Source organism: Trichogramma pretiosum, unplaced genomic scaffold (genome assembly GCF_000599845.2).
Source record: "Trichogramma pretiosum strain Unisexual culture from Peru unplaced genomic scaffold, Tpre_2.0 scaffold42, whole genome shotgun sequence".
NCBI classification, from domain to species: Eukaryota; Metazoa; Arthropoda; class Insecta; order Hymenoptera; family Trichogrammatidae; genus Trichogramma; species Trichogramma pretiosum.
This window is the reverse complement of record NW_019641653.1, coordinates 25,510-46,413: the sequence shown is the minus strand read 5'-3', so window position 1 is coordinate 46,413 and position 20,904 is coordinate 25,510. Positions and strand designations below refer to the sequence as shown.

General features: G+C 33.7%; 1 protein-coding gene across 3 annotated transcripts in view; it reads left to right on the top strand.

Moving 5' to 3' along the window:
* Positions 1-19,812, top strand: part of LOC106651945 (sodium/calcium exchanger 3) — a 96,394-nt gene extending 76,582 nt beyond the window's left edge. For all 3 annotated transcript variants that reach the window (XM_023460074.1, XM_014370654.2, XM_023460073.1), the window contains exons 6-9: positions 4,147-4,305; positions 13,440-13,611; positions 18,338-18,710; positions 18,814-19,812. In XM_023460074.1, the coding sequence (XP_023315842.1) occupies positions 4,147-4,305; positions 13,440-13,611; positions 18,338-18,542 (536 nt within the window). In that variant the 3' untranslated portion in view covers positions 18,543-18,710; positions 18,814-19,812. The remainder of the gene's footprint in view (positions 1-4,146; positions 4,306-13,439; positions 13,612-18,337; positions 18,711-18,813) is intronic.
* The last annotated feature ends 1,092 nt before the right edge of the window (positions 19,813-20,904 follow it).

Genomic DNA, 20,904 nt, shown 5'->3' with positions numbered 1-20,904 from the left:
TGCTTTATCGATCCGGCTACCTATATTGCGACATAAAAAATAATTCACTAGCAAGTCTGCCAATAATCGTAATGGCCAGCTTTTAATTACTCAACGATCGTTCAGTATTTAATATAAAACTCACGCATCCTCTGCGTCGGACACTATTTATATTTGCCAAAGCCCATATGGTTGTGTGTATAGACCGACCTCAACTATCCCTTATATCAGCTCTCTGCGCGCGATACGTCGAAGCTAAATTAAAACTCCACAGGACAGCGCGAATACAAAAGGCAAAGTGCATAGGTTGCGGCGTTGGCGACGGCGGCTTTTGAGAGGCATTTTACAGTTCGCGACAAAGTAGGTAACGTTCTAGGAACGTGCCGAGCATCCATTATATCGCATTGCCGGGACCGGTAATTCGCCCGCGAGCGAGGGAGCGAGCAAGCTCTTGTACAGCTATTTAACACATGTACATTGTATATACATCGTCGAATGACAATTTGCCTAATCCAAAGGGGAGATAGGGCCGGTAAAGAGTCTCGTATGCGCGCGTAATGCATACAATATGGTTGAATTGCATTTACAAGCTGAATAATTTACGAATTGTCATCGTTGCACCTTACGATAACGTTGCCGCTGCCGCTTTGCGCCTCGAGAGCCCATTATATTATTTTACGCGTGCAGCTGCGAGCGCACACGTACACGCACAAAATCGTATCTCGACGTAATTCGCTATTAGCCCGCGAGCGCATTTACAATAAAAAGAGGCAAAAGATGCTTATTATATGTACAAAGTCGACTGTGTGACTGAAAAGTGAAAAGCGAACGAGCGAAATTGCGTACACATAGATGCTCTATAGCGCTTGTAGGACTTCGCTTGTAAGCGAGCTCGGGGGCCTCTATGTACGCCTCACTCTGTCACCGTTGAAATAATCTCGTCGTTTTCTGCAGTACAGTAACCTTATACGCGTCACGAGGGGTTCTTTTAATACCTTCACTCTTTTTCTTCCACCATACCTCTCTCTCACACTTCCTTCTCTATTCATCCATTTTTTTCTCTAGCTCTATTATACTTTGCGAACGTTATATACATGGTAAATATACCGACAATAACCTCACGTATTCATAAATAGCAATTTCAGTAAACCCGATAAAAAAAATTTAATTTAAAATAGCGTGTGGTATATAGAACGTTAATTATAATTTATGGAATATTATAAAATCGTCGCGCGTGAAACTCTTCCGAATTTTCATCTTTCATTCAACGATCCATCTGACTAACGTCAATTATGGGTTTTTGAGAGAGCTATATATTTACGAGACGAAATTCGTCCGGTAATGCACGCCTCAGAGTATTTAGAAAATCAATAATATTACAGATATATTGGAACTCGATATAACTCGAACTTAACAAATACTATATTAGACATTAGATATACACTAATAAATAATTCCTTTAGATAACTCGATACGCCGAAAATCGTGTAATATTTCTTTGTTTTAATTACTGTATCTCACGACGCTTGATTTCCAACTATTGAAATTGTGATGGAAAATCTGAGCTATTATAATGGTAATTCAGCTCTTATGTTATTATTTGATATTTTGCATTAGAATTGAAATTTAATGACCAAGTTATTTTCTCACTGGCAGTAGCATAGTAATTATATTATCACTTTATCGTACGTATAGCATCTAAAACAATCGAAACAACACAACATCAAGCTTCCATTATGCAAATTACCGCGCACTATCGCAATCGAATCTACACAAGTGCAATATTTTCTAGAAACATTGCACATAGGGCCCTTACCCTTTCAAGCGTATTTACGCTACTTCTCCTATGCATGTGTGCGTATCTATATCCCAAAGCATCGATATATACGCTATACAGAAGCGAATGCATCCAACAAAGGCAAATTAGAGCCATATGAGAATCTACATGTACGGCTTCGTAACTTGCTGAAATGATCAGACCACCATATACACGTGCCAGTATAATATGGCAGCAAACGCGATTCGGTATAGAATCATCGGTGATCATGAAAGCTAGATCCAAATTTCAATCTGACTTATTTCTTCAAGTATTATATGAGTACAAATCTGCTAACTGCATCTTTCATTTATTACCCACTCACACACAAACTCGTGCTGGGCAAGAAAAATATCTCTGTGTCGGTGCGGTGAAAAATATGCTAATAATGGTCAGTAACATCGTGGTGCCTTTTTTTTATGGATGCACACCGTGCATGTAGCTCACTGTCATGACGTAGATGTTATATAGAAAAAGAGAGAAGAGAACCAGCGAGAAAAATAGAAAGAGAGAGAGGCAGGATATTGATTTTTAGATTGCGTATTGTCTACTCTATATGCCACTTGCTGTGTCAGCAAAAGGACAATGATTTATCGCCGTTAGTATATGACATTTTTTTTGACAATTGCTATGGTTTCGTTCAAAAATTTTGGGAAAAGAATTGAAGCTTCCGTTCGCGAGCCTTACCAACGCGAAGCACCGAACGACGTAATAAAGAATTATTGATGATGCAATTTTCGATTTTTGAAAGTAACCTATACAAAGAAAATGAGGCAAAACTTATATTTTTAGTTTAATGCCGTATGAAACGAAGAAGAGATTACGAGCTTTTTATGATAAAATCATCATCCCATTATACTTGAATTCATGTAAAATTTAGATCATAAGAGAAAGTAAATGAATATGGACACAAAAATAACTATACGATATTATTCAGTAAAAATAACCGTGAAAGTATTTTCAAAATTTTTAATTACTTACAATTCTTCAACGGTTTTTTCTGCTGTTAACTTTTTATTTTAATCAAATTAAATTTTCGACGCCCTGGTTAATTTAAAATATATAATATTAAAACTGTAAGAGCTTTTGAAATTTTTACTGATCATAAGGATAAGGAAGCTCTCCAATGAGTCAAAGAGCAACAAAATAAAGTAAATCTTAGAGATTTTTGAGAACATTTTTAGTGAAAGTAGCACGAAATGTGTGAGAAAATTTTTATTTTAACCACTTTCAGTCCAAAACTACCCAGCAACATAACTCTTTTCGAGGCTGTATAACTAATGTGATAGGTGTTTTTAAAGTTTGACCGTTTTTATTTCCAATGGTAATCTTTAAATCGCGCTTAAATGGTTAACATTGTGAGAAAATATTTTAAAGTTTTACAAAAATGATAAGTTGATATTTCTCTAGAAAAAATCCACTAAAGTATGAAAAATAATTGCATTTCAGGCGCCACTTTGATAACGCCATGGAAAAAATCTGGTATGAAACCACTGCTATTCAAAAAAAAATTGCAAAAAAAATTAAACTAATTTTTCACAATATTAGTAATATTTAAGCGCTATTTGAACGGATCCAGTGAGAATAAGGACTTTCAAACTTTAAAAATTTATGTAGGATTCAAATTTTCTCATGCCAATTGAGTTGATTACACCGTTTTGAAAAATAATACATTACGTTACTCGTGCTCGAAGTGGGTGATTCTCGCACGAGTGACGTATACTATTTTTTATCACGAGTTGCGGGAAGTTTTTATTTCCCACACGCTGTGATAAAAAGTTATGTTACGTGTCGAGCCTAGATGAGTTTATATAGTAGATTCGTCACTCGTCAAATAAATATCAATATGAAAAAAGGAGTCACAAAAAAATCTAAAGTTAATAATAAAGTTTGAACAATTAATGTTTGAACATAAAGCTATTATAGAGTTATATTAATTTTTTCTACAATTGTACAAATAATTGTTTTTAAAATTATAATTTTCAAACCAGTTAAAATCTCTCGAGAATACACAAATATTTCTTTGCAAATACCCGAAATGTTTCTCAATGTTTTCAATTTACCAAAATCACAGACGCATAATAATACGCCTTAATAATGATACTGAAGCTGGGCGAGGACGAGCCTCACAGCAACTTTATAACGAGACTATATTCAGTTAGTAATTTCGCGTATATGTCAGGCACTTCGGGGTGTATTTCAGGATTGCGCTGCATATGCACTTGGAATACATGTATATATCAATAGAAATAACAATAACCTTATATCACTGTTACTGTGGTGCTGTGTATGAGCCCCGAGGTGTATAAATTACAGACATGTTTTATTATATGCTAATGTCTCTTTCGCAGATATCGCTGGTGGTTATCTCTGCTTCGTCGTCAGTATCGTGGGCATCGGCGTCGTTACAGCCATCATCGGCGACGTGGCGTCGTATTTCGGCTGCACCCTCGGCATCAAAGATTCCGTCACTGCCATACTATTTGTTGCACTCGGCACCAGCATACCAGGTCAGTAAATGACATTTTTCAAAAATTATATAATACATTGAAAATATTTAATTTATACGACCAATTTTTCGAAACTAAATGTGAATTTTTTTGCCTTTGGCTATTGTGAAATCTAAAAATATTAAACGTAACAAGTATTATAGTTAAAAAACAATGAAAAAAATGGCAATGAATAAGCTACTCTCAGAAACAGTCTCAGACCATTATCTTGAACACAGTCTTTAACGTGAAATACGCGCTCTCGTTTTCTCTCTCTTTCTCTCTCTATATATCTCTCTTCCACGAGAGAGTTATAAATGAACTATTTCCCACGACAGCGCCGAGAAAAAGAGAGAGAGATGAGAGCGCTTTTATCGAGAAAAAATCCATTTGGCATTGTTACTTCAGATTCGAGTTCGTTTACGGAAAATTCACGCGCGATCCGCTCAACGGTCACCGCTATTGTTGAACTCAATCGGGGCTATCACCGAAAATTCAGATCATTAAATTAAAATTGCTGGCAAATTCTACGAATTTCCGCGATTTTATAATTATTAAATAATGCATTTGATGCTATTCGTAAAATAGTCTCTAATCCGCTTAATAAATCGAATGTGATGAAATATTACCTCGCCTTTAAGACAATAAATATTTATATTCAATAATCGCTTTTTAATGTCCCCTAATGTAAGTAAAAAGAATAATAGATAAAACTTGACAAATTGAACTTTTTATAATATCAATACATTAGAAAGTCCTTTTTTAAATGTTCTTTCAATTTATCGTTTGTTACTCATAAAAAAATGCGTGTGAAACTCTATTTGATGACAGTTTGTTGTATTGTGAACGTTAAAAATCCTGTGGTGAGTGCGATATTACTAAAAGTATCCAAATTTAATTTTGTGACAATTGATATTGAACAAATCGAAAAAGCGTATCAAGTAACATTGTTCATTCAAAATTTTAAAAAACTTCGACCCAATATCGAAGACATGAAAAGTATAGATTATTCAATCAAAAATATATCTAAAAAAAAGCCAACAATTATTTTAGAAGAAATATCTGCTTTATCAAGCAACGAGTATTTTTTTGAATCACGCAATTTGAATTTGAAATATTCAAGATTCACGTCAATGTTAATATCGATTTTTGGAAAAGATAAAAACAATCATCAAGTAGACGTAGAGGTCAGTTGGCAATTTAAGAAAAAAATCGATTTGATAACCAATACATCGCTTCGGGAAACAAGGCCCCATTTTCTATTCATTTTATTATCCAAGGAAGGCATATCATCAAGGTCAGTTAACGCTCTACTAGAATACGCGTGGAAAAATAAGTTTCTGGACTCGACGATTCTCCAATATAGTCCTCAGCCTGACAGCGGCAACGAATGCGTCAGTGAGCTCGTAGCGCGTACCTACAATCCATTTACCAAAACTCACTCGTCGACTTGTTACACGAATGCAGCCGACTTATTCCCGAACAAATTGCGCAACCTCAACGGGTACAGGCTGAAAACGGCCCTGATACCTCGGCCGCCAGCTGTAAATTTTGCACGAGACAATACCACGGGTCGACCGATCGATATAACGGGCACAGATTTCGCGACAATCCGTATAGTCGCGGAATTCATGAACTCGAGCCTGCAATTAGTGACACCCGACATAACCGGCTACGCGCAGCCGATCAACCAGAGCTACCACAGGAGTTTGCTGGAGGAAATAGTGAGCGGTGGGCTCGACTTGAGCGGCAATCAGATATTCGTGATGGCCGGCTCGGACCGAGAACGCCCGGGCACCACTAGCGTATCCGTGTGGTTCGACGAGTTCGTTGCTCTGGTACCGGTGTATCCGTCGCCAGTTCTCAATCTGAAGCTCGGCCCGTTTTTCATCATGCTCAGCACTTTGGGCCATGTTGGCTTTCTTTACCTCTTCGCTAGATTGGGGCATTTCGAAGTGCGTTGCTGGACCTGGCTGCACATTTTGCAGATGCTACTAGGCAACGCGTCACCCAAATTGCCCGCCAGATTCGTCGAGCGGACCATGTTCTTTTGGATTTTTTTACTTAGCCAGGTGTACTCGGTTACGCTCTACTCGCAGCTCACGAAATTCCGCCTGAACGAGCGCGACGAGGGCCCGTTCGAAACGATCGACGATATTCTACACTTTCCCAACATGAGTCTCGAGACGAATATGAATTACATAAAGATTACTTTCGACAACGACGACGCCCAGCTCAAGGCGCTACAGAAGAAAGTTCGTATCGTCGAGAACAACATGGACTGCCCGGTCAAAATACTGGCCGAGAAAAATATCGGCTGCCTCATCGATAAATCTGTAGCCGTCAACAGCATCGAGGTGAACGACAAGACCGGCGTTGGACCGGCTAAAATGAAAATCATGAACCACGTATTCTGGAGTGCGCCGAAGGGATTTATTTTTTCTGCTAGATCCCCCTATCTGCCCGAATTCAATAGGATTTTACGAAGAATTGTGGAGCACGGCTTGTGGCAGAAATGGAGGATCGGCGATAATGCGAGGCTGCAGCAACGAGCGGATCCAACCTTCAGAGTCAAAGAAAACGAAGCGGATTTCGATCATCGTAACATGAGAAACAAACTGCTGTGGATTTTGTTCACGGGATACGCGGTCGCTTTTATTGCCTTTTCCAGTGAAATTATTGTTCGTATTGTGAACTCAAATAATATCATTAATATAACCAATTAGATTTGAAATTGTTTACACCCTAATAAATAATTACTTTTTTAATGTTCAACTTAACTAGAAATTTTGTTATTGTCAAACGGCATGATAAATTACAGAGCACGCGTAAGATAAGCTACATGAAAAAGCAGGAAGGAGCATTGATAATTGATGATATATATTCCAAGAATTGTCCGAGGAGAACAATGAGTCGTTAGACCATTGAATTTGCTAAATGAACGACGTGCTGTCAGCCAAATCATTTGTGTGAACTTTGCGCCTGTAAGTGAGCGTAGTATATGAGCGACTCTCTCGATAAACAATTCATATTTACTTATTCAATCGCATTCGTGCTGAGATTATATAATGGGGTTAATGGAACTAATACGTATATTAAATGATTAGTTTTTGAAAAAATGAGAATATCTATACGCAAAATCCACGAATGCAAGATTGTCTTTTTTATTGGACTTTAAGTAATATACCTATTTTGAGGTCCCTCAAAACAGTGTTATTACCTAAATTTATAATGACTGTTGTATGTCTTCATAAACATCTATAGTATAGATGTACGGGCAAAGCCAAGTCATGTAAAAAAAAAAGTAAGTTTAAACTAACTGTAGAAAATTGAAGGATACATTGAAAAATAAAAATTCTCAAAATTTCAGCCCTTTTTTTATAATGTACGCGAACAAAAAAATATAGTACGCGGAGCTTACGAGCAATTCAGGAAATAACCGACAGTCCAATATTTATATAATTCTAATAATAATATTTGATGCAAAGACAGTTGTCAACTTCACGTAACTGCTCGACTTTTACCGCAATGTACAGGCGACAATATTGCGACTGGAAAATTTAATCATCGAAACAATCTATGCTTTTTGAAGCCTTCGTAGCCCTTTCAGAGGATTTATCGGTGAAATTGGGTTTTTTGTTTCATCCGCGCTCTTATTACTAAAAATACCAATATTTAAATGCGTATAGATACTTTCAAAAAAACCATCTTTGTGCGCCGTTGAGAGCAAACTATGAAACGCTTCGTATTCGCATAAAGCTTTGAAAATATATCCAGATTTTTAGATTAAAAAAATTGTCATCAACAATCAACAAAAGAAGCGTACATATTGTCTCGTTTTTTTATTCTTACTACTTGAATAAAATAATTTCACTAAAAATTATACAACTTATATTGCTTCACAAGTGAATTCCATTTTCATACACTCTTTGGATTTATTTGAAGAATTAAGTTACTTGATTAAATTCACGTTGCCTTTTCGTTCCCGATTATCATTATTTTCTAATTGTGGAATGAAAGAAAAAAATAATATTAAAGTTACTCCATAAGTGATAGTTCAAATTATAGTATATTGGAGATTGACCTTAGAAATTATTTTGTATTTTGTATAATCATGAGAATAACTATGGGATATTTTATCGATCATGAAATAAAGATAGCTAGTTACATCTTTGCAAGATTACGTGCAAAGTTATTCGCAAAAGATTCGGCACTTGTATACGATTCAACAAAAAATACACAGACAGCGTAATAATATTTTATGGTAATAATAGATCAATCCAAAGCATTTCATTGCCTTCAAAAGTATATTGAAAATCACCATGAAAAACAGTAAAGCCATAGTTGACTAATACGAATAAAAGAACATTGCTACGAAAATGGATCGATATAATAAAAAATTGTCATCGAACCAAGACGAGTTTTCCACTCAAGACTTGAGCGTTGTATTGATTAGAAATCATCGGTATAAAGTTGTATAAATTTATATCAGCAAAAAAGCACGCACAAATAAACAAACTTATCTGTGAATGTGAACAGAGTCTGTATACTCCTTGGCATAAATTCAATCCTATAAGGCAAAACCAGGTCAATTCGATGCGATTTAATTTTCGCCTTCTTCGCCCGAGTAGTAGTAGAAGACTCGAGCTACAGGCGACGGTATATCGGTGCTTTGCTGCAGGAACGCATTTACATCTACTATCTCTGCTGCAATGTCCCTTGAGTGTTTCTGCTGCAGGAGTTCGCCGGCTTGTTGGAGATCATTTCACAAAGATGCACAGTGTGATCGTCGCTTATACGCGACTTGAGTTCACTCCGTCTGACTTTTCGGCTCGCGTATAAATATTCATAATCGCTTTTGCACTGATGAATTTTTTTCTATTTGTAGGTTAGTCATGGTTTTGTACACTTCTATCGTTTTATAATTGTTGTTTTATTTTAATTAAAATAACCGATACTGATTTTTTTAACGTATGTGAAATCCTTGTTGTAAAAGAATGTATGAATACTGATTGGTCTTTTGTGTTTATAAATGGTAAAAAAATGAATGAATAACAATCATAATTAAAGTCAACCTTCATCGCTAGTATGCAAGTACCATTATCTGTAAATCTGCACGAAGGAAAGTAAATATAATAAGTAATTTCAATTATATAAGTATACAAAATACACATTAAAATTGCGATAAAAGGGCATGCGTGCAGTAATCGATTCTCTCACGCAAGGCGTCATCTACATCATCACCCTGGGGCTAGTTCGTTAGCATATATACGCGCGTGCACACGTACACATACTGGTGAACGAGAGATTTGACCTGAGAAATTGTTAAAGCTACAGCGCGAGGTTTATCGAAGGGTGCCTGCTTGGGTACCCTTCGGAGATGCAGATAGCCCCTTTCAACTTCTGAGAGTGAGAATAGAGTTTAGCTGTTAAGATTCTACGTGCTTTATCGTTTCGACAGATTATATATACATGAACTGGCTCCTGTGTATCTCTTTGAACTCAAAACAAGACAGAAATTTCGATTTAACGATATTTCCATGGATACTTTTTAAATTGGAACTTATAAATTAGAGGTCACCTCTGTTCATAATTTTAAGGGTAAAAATAATCCTTCTGGTCCCCGACACGCTTTCAATGAAATTTTCACATCGAGGTTTCCGAAATCTTTGATGCGCAACCATTAGCGAATACCTGACATATATTTGTAAAATCAAATATTTGTCTCAACTGTAAATGAGATTGTAACCGGGTTCGTATAACTGAAAAGTTATATCTATAGATTCGGCTTAATTTGATAGATTGGCCAAGACGAAAGGCTCCGAGCGTTAGCCCCTTAGAAATTTACGAAGATGTCACGGAAAATAAACACGATTGTAAATAATTTGAAAATCCTTTTGCGTGAGTCCATGAAAGAAAACAATTTACGCTACTGCTTCTATCGTGTAAGCAAGCTTGTATATTTGATATTTCATTAACCATGAAATTTTTATCAGTGTAATTTCATTTTTCAAGTTCCAATCATTGTAAAAGTTACTCTATTTTTCTCCACTTCAGTGAAAATGTTTTTTCACTACATGATTTGAAATTCAACCGGATAATCGTAACAAGTAGTGGTTTGGTGCAGTATCGTTAGAAAAAAACCTCCTGATGACAAAAACCAAACACGTTCACTCATGAAATAAGCGAATTTTTTATAGTTATGAAAGCTTCATTAAGATGTTTTCATTAAATTTGCATGATCTTTTATTTTGCATAATTCAGCCGAGTTGATACAACAAAACTTGAAACGGGAAACGATCAAATATAACGATAATGTTTGTACGTTATAATACGACTTTCAAAATATATGATTTAATTTTGCACCAATCCAGAGCACAAAGGCACAAAATACCTTTTTACTTAAACCATAAAAGCGCGAGAACATGAAAATCTTAAAATAAAAGTGACAGTACAATTTCTGTTGATTCCGAATCCTATCAAATTTGAACTGAAAACAAAGAAATGTATTGAGAATATTATTAAACACATTGCAGCCTTCACTCAATTCTTCATTGCAAGTATTATATTTATTTGCTATAAAAGCAACAAACTTGTCATTGAATAGATCATGAAAAGTTTTTTACTTGATCATATATTTTTCTCTCCATCTTCATTAAACTCAAGCGAATAACATTGAAAAGTTTAAATGCTCAATAAAAATGCGTACTTTTTGCTATTTTAGTGTAGAAATCTTGATAACTGTACGTATATAGAAGATGGATAAACCGCATAATTAAAATCCAAATCCTCTTTCAATCTCCGCTATAACAAACACATCTCCCAAGTTAGAGCGCAAGATTTCGCCTACCGTGCGCGTGTATCTCTAAATCCCTTATCCTGCGAACGCGATACCTTAGTTCCGTTTAAACTTCGAACACAGCTTTCGCGTAAAATACAACCTTAAATAAATAAACGAGTTCTATGTAAAAAAAAACATAAATAAATAGATAAAATCCTGGCCTGTATGTACGCGAAACTCTGTATTTAGCTAATTCTTGCGGGGTTTTTCCTCGCTGGCTCCTTATTTCATTTATTTTTTTTTATCGGCTCTCTGACACTCTGTCAGCTTATCCAGTTTATAACCACGGTAGCCAAAATAAAACGACAGTTATTTTTTATGGCTCACACTATATGGTAATCCCAGAGGATAAGCTGCTTCGTTCCTGCGTATATATAATACGCGTAGATGGAGAAGCGATACATGATTGCATAAACTACCACAGGAAGAAAAGCTGCACTCTCGACTGAAGTAGTCAATCAATCGTTACAAATCTTAGAAAACTTTATATTTAATTTTTTAAAAAACCAAATCGATGACTCAACTAACTTTTCTCTCATTTTTCGATTTTCTTAAAAGATTACCCGGAAACTCTAAAAACACCAAAAAGGTCACCTAAGGCACATTGGATGCATGCGTGAAATTTTAATTTTTTCCTAGAAAATTTTAATTTTCACCCTCCAAGTTCCAAAAGATTACATTTTATCCAGAATTTCATACCAAAAAATGTTCATAATGAAAAGATATTTAAAAAGTTTACAAATGTAATTATTCTGTTTAATGATTTGAGAAAATAGAAAATTAATAAGACAATATTTTCAAAAAATATTTACTGCTTACGGTCATCCTTATTTCTGAATCCAAATGCCTCAAGCTAACAAATCCAGAAAAAAGAAGTTACAACTTTTATTTCGGCGGACTAACTTACGAAAAGCCTCTCCTAAATCAATTTGCGGTGAACAGTGTATTTATTTATTATTTTTCAATGCCTTGCGCTCTTTACTGTCGTTCGACATGTACTCATGGTTCAACGCTCGCTTACACCTCTGCTAGTCCTGCGGGACATGCCGCGTAAAAAAATAACGTCTTGTGCTAGTTTTTTATTTTTTTTTATTTTTATACATCTATTGATAATCCAAACGGAGAGATTTCAAAGCCCTTTTCGTTTTTAACAATCTCATCGCGAGTAACAATACTCTCCAGAACTGTTAAGTGGAGAAAACAAATATGAAATAAAGTTTTGTAAATGTACATTAAAATTCTTGAAACACGGTATAAAAGCATCGTTGCTTATCATGCCAACTTCACTTATTGTTTAAGCAAATTCGCGGATCTTTTGTTTCAAAAAATTTAGCGAAGTGTCAAGATAAAAAATATGTTTCATAAATTGACTTATTTGTGTATGATAAGACAAAGAATAAAGGATCAATAATTACAAATTCAATCAAAAATTTAAAAATTAAATAATTACTATAATAATGATCTTCAATAATAGTTCAATGTACAAAATTTTGCAATAAATATCCCAGATTTAATTCGACCCAAATGTATTTTCGATCTTATAATCTTCATTAATTATGCTTCCAATGTACCAAAAACATCAATTAATCTTGCTCGAAGCCGAGACATGTGACCTAGACACCAAATGGATCGTATTATATCGTCCCATATAATATTACATTCGTCGGCCTGCATTGATCGAATACTTGAACCTATTGTATAATATAACATGTATAATATGGCACATTCCATACCCGATGTTTACCAGTATGTGAGGGAATTTTTAATTTAAAGAAATTATTGTTTTAGTCACTGTATGTAAAATTATTCCGTCGGAATTTTTTAAGTATTCTAAAAAATTCGATTCTGAACATAAATTTGCATGTTGCTGAACACTAAAGGGATTGGAGTTTTGTTTCAACAATTTTTTTCAAAAAGAAACAATAAACCCGATCACTTCAACACCCGGCACTATTAAAATTCGTGATCGGCGTCAATTATACATCAGCAAATGATGAAAAATTCCATAGGAACGATATTTCTCGCGGTGGCAAGAATTTTTTCCTGGACTAATTGAATGACACTAATTTCATCACTTTTTATAAATTCAGTTCAATCTAAACTAATTTGTAAAAATTTGAATATACAAATATAAAAGATACTTTAAATGATCGATATTCATTTGGCTGTTTTGATGCGCCCACGAATATGAACAGGAAAAAGATCGTAAAATTCAAACAGCTCTCTAGTCAAAAAGTACATATCTAGGATAAGTGCCGCGTCAAGCTTTTATATCTAAACCGCAAGACTGATTGTCGGGTACGATTTATTGCAGACACGTTCGCGAGCAAGGTGGCCGCCTGCCAGGATAAGTACGCCGACGCCAGTGTGGGCAACGTGACCGGAAGCAATGCCGTTAACGTCTTCCTGGGTATCGGCATCGCGTGGAGCATCGCCGCCATCTACCACAGCTACAAGGGCTCGGTCTTCAACGTCGATCCTGGAAAGTAAGTTGTATCGAAATTTAAATTATTGTTTTTCCGCGCACTTATTGTCGCAATTTTTAACACGCAAAGCTCTTGTATACAGTATACGAATAATCAAGTCACTCGAAAGAAGTTTCAACTGCTCATTAGGCATAAAGTTAGCTGATTGAACTTTCGAAAATACTTGGAAATCTTTCGAGAAACACAACAACTCCCTATGAAGTATATATACTGCTTTGGGGAAAAGACAAAATAATTACTGGATTCGTTATCGTTATCAAGCTTAAAAGTTGCCCTTTTTGCTGCTTCACCTTTTCATTCTCTACCTCCATACTCTATGTAGATATAATTATTTGTAACATTTATTGTATACTTCATCTTTTGACGAAACAAAATTTTGAGTTTAAACAATGTTCACGGTAATTTAAAAAAAATGAAAGATGTAGTGCATTTTCATATTAAGGGGAACGACCTGTGTTAAAAGCTTAAATTCAAAAAATAGATATATAAATCGAAATAGTGGAAATTTTTTTTTGTGATCGTAAAATATGTTTATTAGACGCCTGATTAACCAAAAAAAAACTTCTATCCAAGCTCTGAAATGCCAATTACGCTTATTTTTTCATAATACTAAATATTATAATAGGATTCACTTGCCACGCGATTCTGACGTGAGCTTTTCATCAATATTGATCTATGGGGTCTCAAAATCTTCAGAAAAGTACCCTCATCCACTTAAGCGGAGCAGAATTTGAAAAAAAAAAGTTTGTTTTTCTTCCAAGAGCTTTAATATGGCTTCTAGTGTTGATAAAATACTAATTTTCTCAAAAATTGGCACATTTTGACGTGTATATAAAGTTGTACGCAATTTTTCAAAATTCTGCTCCGCTTAGGTGGATAAGAGTACTTTTCTGAAGATTTTGAGACCCCATAGATCAATATTGATGAAAAACTCTTTTCAAGATCATGCGGCAAGTGATTTATAACACAATATTTCGTCTTATGAAAAAAGTGATGTAATTGGTATTTCAGAGCTTGGGTAGAAGTTGTTTTTGGTCAATCTGGTGTAGAATGAACATATTTTACTATCACAAAAAAAAAAACCGCTGCCAATTTATTGGCAAAGAGCTTCCTCATAAAAAATAATATTAACAAAAGGCATCGGATATTAACTTAAAAATTCGTAATTTTAAATTTTGATTCACTGTCTAGTATCCTAAGTACGTTAGATCACGACCATCAGGACCTACATACACACTATGTTATGTTACACACACACTACATTTCTATATTAGCCAAAAGGCCGAGAAAACAACAACTCGTACAGACATTTGTTGGTAATTCAATGTAGTTTCCAAATATATAAACCAAATTGTCCTACGAGGTCTGGTTCAAAATCTCGTTTTCAAGCCTATCACAGAGCTCCCTCTACGAGGAAGCAATTCCACTATTTCGATTCATATAGCTATTTTTAGCTGAAGCTGAATTTAAGCTTTTAACACAGGTCGGTCCCCTTAAACTTAAATTTAACTCACCCTTATAAAAATATCCTCTACGATCCCGCCAAATTCCTATAGGAATCCTATAGGATTCCTATAGGAATTTCGCGAGATCCTATAGGAAATTTTTATAAGAGCACAGACATTTAAAGTTTTTTTTTTGAAAATTCTGTAAAAAAAAAACGATTTTATTTAAAATGCAACAATAGTTAATTGAAATTTCCTGTTCTATAAAAAAATTTGCATAACTTGATTTTTATATAATATAATAAAACATTAAAATTTAAAAATGAGTGAATTAAATATAATTTTATAGTCACATAACTGCTTTCTGCAGGCATACAGCTTTAAAAAAAGTACATGCATACTCAGTGTAACAGCTCCTTAAAAAATATATGTCACTCGTTTACTGCTGCTTTTTATGCATTTTATCGATTTCTACTTATAGTAAAGCACGTGAAAGGATTTTAACAGCAAAGAAACTATTAAGGAATCTTACAATTGATGTGCACATTTAGATATCGATCAAGTTCAAAAAACAATGAGTTTGGCTAACTTGAAACAACGCGTAGAAAGGGCTTATGTAGGTACTATTATATGGGGTGACGAGAGAAACTATTTTCGATCAGGAGTTTACGGATACTTTTACAGTATAATCAATCAATTTTCAAATTACTTCTGAAAGATTGCCTGATAAGTAACAAGTCATGAATTCCAAGTTGGATCTGCACAAGCTAAAACAATCTTACCGTTAAACTAATTTGAAGTTAAGAAAATGGAAATTTTAGTAATTTTGATATGCTCGTGGAATTTAATACAATAAAGAGACGAATTTTATTTTTGTTTTTATCCAAGTGTATTTCATGAGTATCGAGCAACTCTGCAAAAAATTTAAACAATTTGAAAATAACTTACTCGGTTTCCAAAAAAACTGGACAACAATAATGGAATGGTCAATTAGCAAATTGTACAACAAAGATCTCACCATTGTATCAGCGCATGTAATATCTGAAATTAAATTCAGTAGTTTTCGTCCGAATTATATAGACATAAACTTGCGTGTATACAAGAATCCTAACCGAGCTTTTACATATAATATGTATCCACGCGGGCCAGCAAGAGTTAGCTCGAGTGCGCGGCGCAGGGTTACGAGCATGCTTTTAATGCTAATTCGTTCAACTTTCTCTCCGTGCATAAGTAACAGCCATGACCATTTGAGCAAACTTTTTAATTCAATTCGAAAACTTTTCAGTTATACCTAACGCGCGCATTGAATGAGCAAAGCGTGGGCAAGAGAAGCGCGTAAAAATAATTTAAAAATAAAAAAACAAGTCGACACCGCGCATTACTACTGCCGGTGCGATATCATTTCCTCGTTTACGAGAAACACGCGCAAAATAGTGCAGAAAATTATTTTTCTTAGTCTTGTCTTGTTATTCCAAACACAGGCGCTTGCTCGTAATAAGTATATAAACGTGTACACATGCCAGCTAGAAAGAAAAGTTCGATCTCGGCATTATATGGCCGTATCATGAAAATTGAAAAAACGTTGTTGCATTAATAAACTATACGCTCATATCGTGAATACTCGATAACGTGAGTTTTTTTTCTTCTTGCTTCGCGATCTCTTTATCGGCTAGCTTGAGAAAAAAATTACGAATCCTAACATAAAAGTAAACTTTACCTGCGCTATCAGTTTTGCTGTGTAAGCAATTTTTGAAACTTTTTACAAAGCTAAAGCTCGCAAAGAAGATAATTTGATTGTACTTTAAATGCTATTCATTGAAATACACACTATACTGATAAATATGGCCGATTCTCTGTGAAATCGAATGGCCAAAAAATTTTTTTTTCTGCAAATATGAAAAACTTGCTGTTCCCGATGTCAGAAATGTCCCCAAATTTTATTAGAATTTTTGGGACTATCTATCACTCTTTTTCAGAGGCCCGAAGTTGGCCATTTTAGGGTTCTTTTGAAATTCATGAAAAATCACAAATATTCAAATAATTCCTAGATCAGGGTAGAATGATTCAAAAGTAAAAGTGCCCAGCAACTTTTTTGTTAGAAATTGTCCAAATTTTCAGAAAAAAAATATGCCAAAGTGATTGGAGCCACCTAAAGAGATCATAGTGGGAAAACATACAAAAAAAATATAAAACAAGAAATCTACTCGAGTTCATTTCCTAAACTATGTAAAAAGCTTCCCAAAGATGTCAACTAATGCCTGATAAAGTTTTGTAATGGGTCTTAAAGTTTAACGCAATGTAGACAACAATGTGTGGCGAAAAACATGCAAAAAAGGTCGAAAATAGGCCCAAAATGCCTAAAATCACCAAAAACAGCCATTTTCAGTCCTTTTTTGCATGTTTTTCGCCACACATTGTTGTCTACATTGCGTTAAACTTTAAGACCCATTACAAAACTTTATCAGGCATTAGTTGACAGCTTTGGGAAGCTTTTTACATAGTTCAGGAAATGAAAGTCCGGTTCGAACTCGATTAGATTTCATGATTTATGTTCCTTTGCAAGTTTTTTTGCTTTATTTTTTACCTAGATTGTTCCAATCACTTTGGCATATTTTTTTTCTGAAAATTTGGACAATTCCCAACAAAAAATTTGCTGGGCACTTTTACTTTTGAATCATTCTACCCTGATCCAGGAATTATTTGAATATTTGTGATTTTTCATGAATTTCAAAAAAACCTTAAAATGGCCAACTTCGGGCTTTTGAAAAAGAGTGATAGATGGTCCCAAAAATTATAATAAAATTTGGGGACATTTCTGACATCGGAAACAGCAAGTTTTTCATATTTGCAGAAAAAAAAATTGTTTGGCCATTCGATTTCACAGAGAATCGGCCATATACATTGAAAACCCAAAAGCTAATAATTATTTCATTCGCACTTGTGCCTATTACACGAAACAAAACCATCACGTTACCCTAATTATTCGACGTGCTTAATTTTTTCGCATTGAAAGATCTTATAATATGAATTCATATACAAAAATACAATAAGAGCTAAATATTTCAAAACTTTCATACCACATGCATAAACTATAGAACCGTTAAATATATATGAGGATTTTTTCAGGTCACATTATTTTTTCTTTTCTGCAAAAAAAATCTATGCATAAGATACTATCTATTTCTATTTTTCGTCTAAAAAATTGTTGAAGAATATATTATATTAAATTTAAAAACTTGATTGTAACTTGAACTAATGAATATTTTTCCATTATTACGCAGCTTGGCATTCTCTGTGACGCTGTTCTGCAGCGAGGCTTGCGTCGTCATAGTGATTCTAATGCTCCGGCGGTCCAAAGCAATCGGTGGTGAACTCGGTGGACCGGTGGGGATCAAAATCTTCACGTCCATGGTACTCTTCGGACTTTGGATCTTTTACTTGATCATGTCGACTCTTGAGGCTTACGGTGTAATTGAGGGCTTCTAAGTACACTTTTAGGCTCCTCTTTTACTAATATAAATACAAAAAAAAATTTTTAATCACCGCCGCAACCGACACGAATACATACTACATTTAGGCCTACGATTTTAAGTAATTAATGTATAAAAAAAGACATTTCAATACGAGAGGAGCGCTCAAAGGCAGATTCTTATGGTGAGCAATACTTTTTTATTTTTTTTATATAAATTTTTCCAATGCTTTTTCATTCATAATCATTAATTATTAATTATTAAGTATGTGATATTTTTTGTTGCAGATCTGCCATATTGTAGCTAGATTTTTATGAAAAATAGTAATAAGTGCGATTGGAGTTTCGGAATGCTGCTGGTGTGAATGATAGAATAATTATAAAGAATACCAATATTAATGTAAAAGTGAATAATAAAAATGAATCAATACTGCATGTACTTAAGTAAACGACAATGTAAACGAAGCATGTCATGAGAATAGAATTTTACGGAAAAATACGATATATGCCTTAAATATAGAAAAGAAATACCATGTAGACCGTAAGAAATGGTACGAATGGGAGTAAAGAACAAAAAAATTAAAGCATCAACTTTAAATATAGTAATAATAAAAATATGTATAGTCTAAACGTAATGATTAAATCTAGTCAGCGTAAAGTACATGACTTGCGAATCAGGACGTTATTATACTGAGATTATAACTGTTATACATATACATACTTATACACATTAAAAATTATTATTTATACATGGAATACGATTTTTCAGTTAAAAAAGATGTTTGTTATAATAATGGTACAGGTTTCTATCCGATGAATATTATATATAAGAAATATTATACAGCAGCGCGAAAAACTGTGTCACTGTTCCTTCCCATCAGAGATTCAATAAGATGAATTGTATAATTTTTTACAAAGTACATGCATTACAGGGTTAAATATATTTTACATTATAAGTAACAAATCATCATATGTGTACTCTGAGGTATACTTTCACTTTGCGAATATTCGGTTCACTTTTTTTTCTCTTCAAAAATGTTACTGCTAATTTTAAAAATAGCAACACTTTTTATACTTTAGCTTAACCAATTAGTAATAAAATAATGCTTGAAGCAGTCAGTACTTAATTCGTATCAATTCTTTAGTCAATTTAAAAAGTCTATGAAACTAATATTTTTTTGGACAATAATATACTTATCATATATTATTGACGACCATATTTAAGTGTTCATTTTAATGGATTAGCTTTTAACAAAATTAAATAAATGTAAAGAAAATAATTTGGCAGTCATTTTTAATTTGAATTGGAATTTGAAAAATAAAATTTTTCAAATTAAACAAGGGTGGAGCAAATCTTCATTTATCTTTTTATTCATAAAAATGTTATGACCCTTGAAATTTTAGGTTATAAATCTTAATAAATTATTGACGTTTTTGTTAACAATACATAAATTTATGTACAAATTATTGATAATAACCTTTATGTGTTCACTATAAATTGTTGAGTGAAACTGTTAACAATTCATCTTCAAAATGATCTTGTATGTTGTCAAATGAATCTCATACTGCTGTTCTTATAAAAATCTCATTACAGATAAGCATTATTCATATAATGTAAAATGCAAACGTTGTTGGAAAAATAATAATTTTACTGAAGTTGAAAAATAATACTTTTATTCTGTAATTTGGTCCAATGGTAATGAAAAATATTTACTCGATACGTTTCCATTCAAATTCAGTTCACATAAAATAGCATTGAATTAAAAAAAAGCAATAATTACGACCAGCGTAGATATTATTTATGCTATAACACGTTAAAAATAAATTTTTTCAAACTTCTCATTGAAAAATTTATTCAATACTTTTATCATTGTAAGTGAAGTACAAGAATGAAAAACAATAACAATAACGAATTTTCTTATCAATCACTGGAAAATACTGTACTTTTATTTTAAAACAGCTGCAATATGCAGCTATAAATTTTTTTATCCAAAAATATTGTATAACTGCAATCGCATTCTCATAAGAAAGTAAAATATCTTATTAGTTATTATCTCCGATTTTAAGTTAATTTGGTCATACAGCATCTTTATGCTTTTATCCTCAAACTCATTGTAACTTGTTCAAATTCACACTTTCAAATTTCTTCAAGTTTAATTGAAGAAATGTTTTTATTCTAAATAAATGTTATCCATAATTGTAGATTTAAAAATGAAAATACTTTTTAACGTGTGGTAATAATTATAATAAATGAATAAAAAATTAACGAGAATCCCTCGACAGCAAAGCGTTAAAGTGATAAATAGTAATTTATAATCGCCAGCTTTTACAAAAGTTTATGTCGGTGAATGTTCTAAAATATATTAAACCACGATTGTA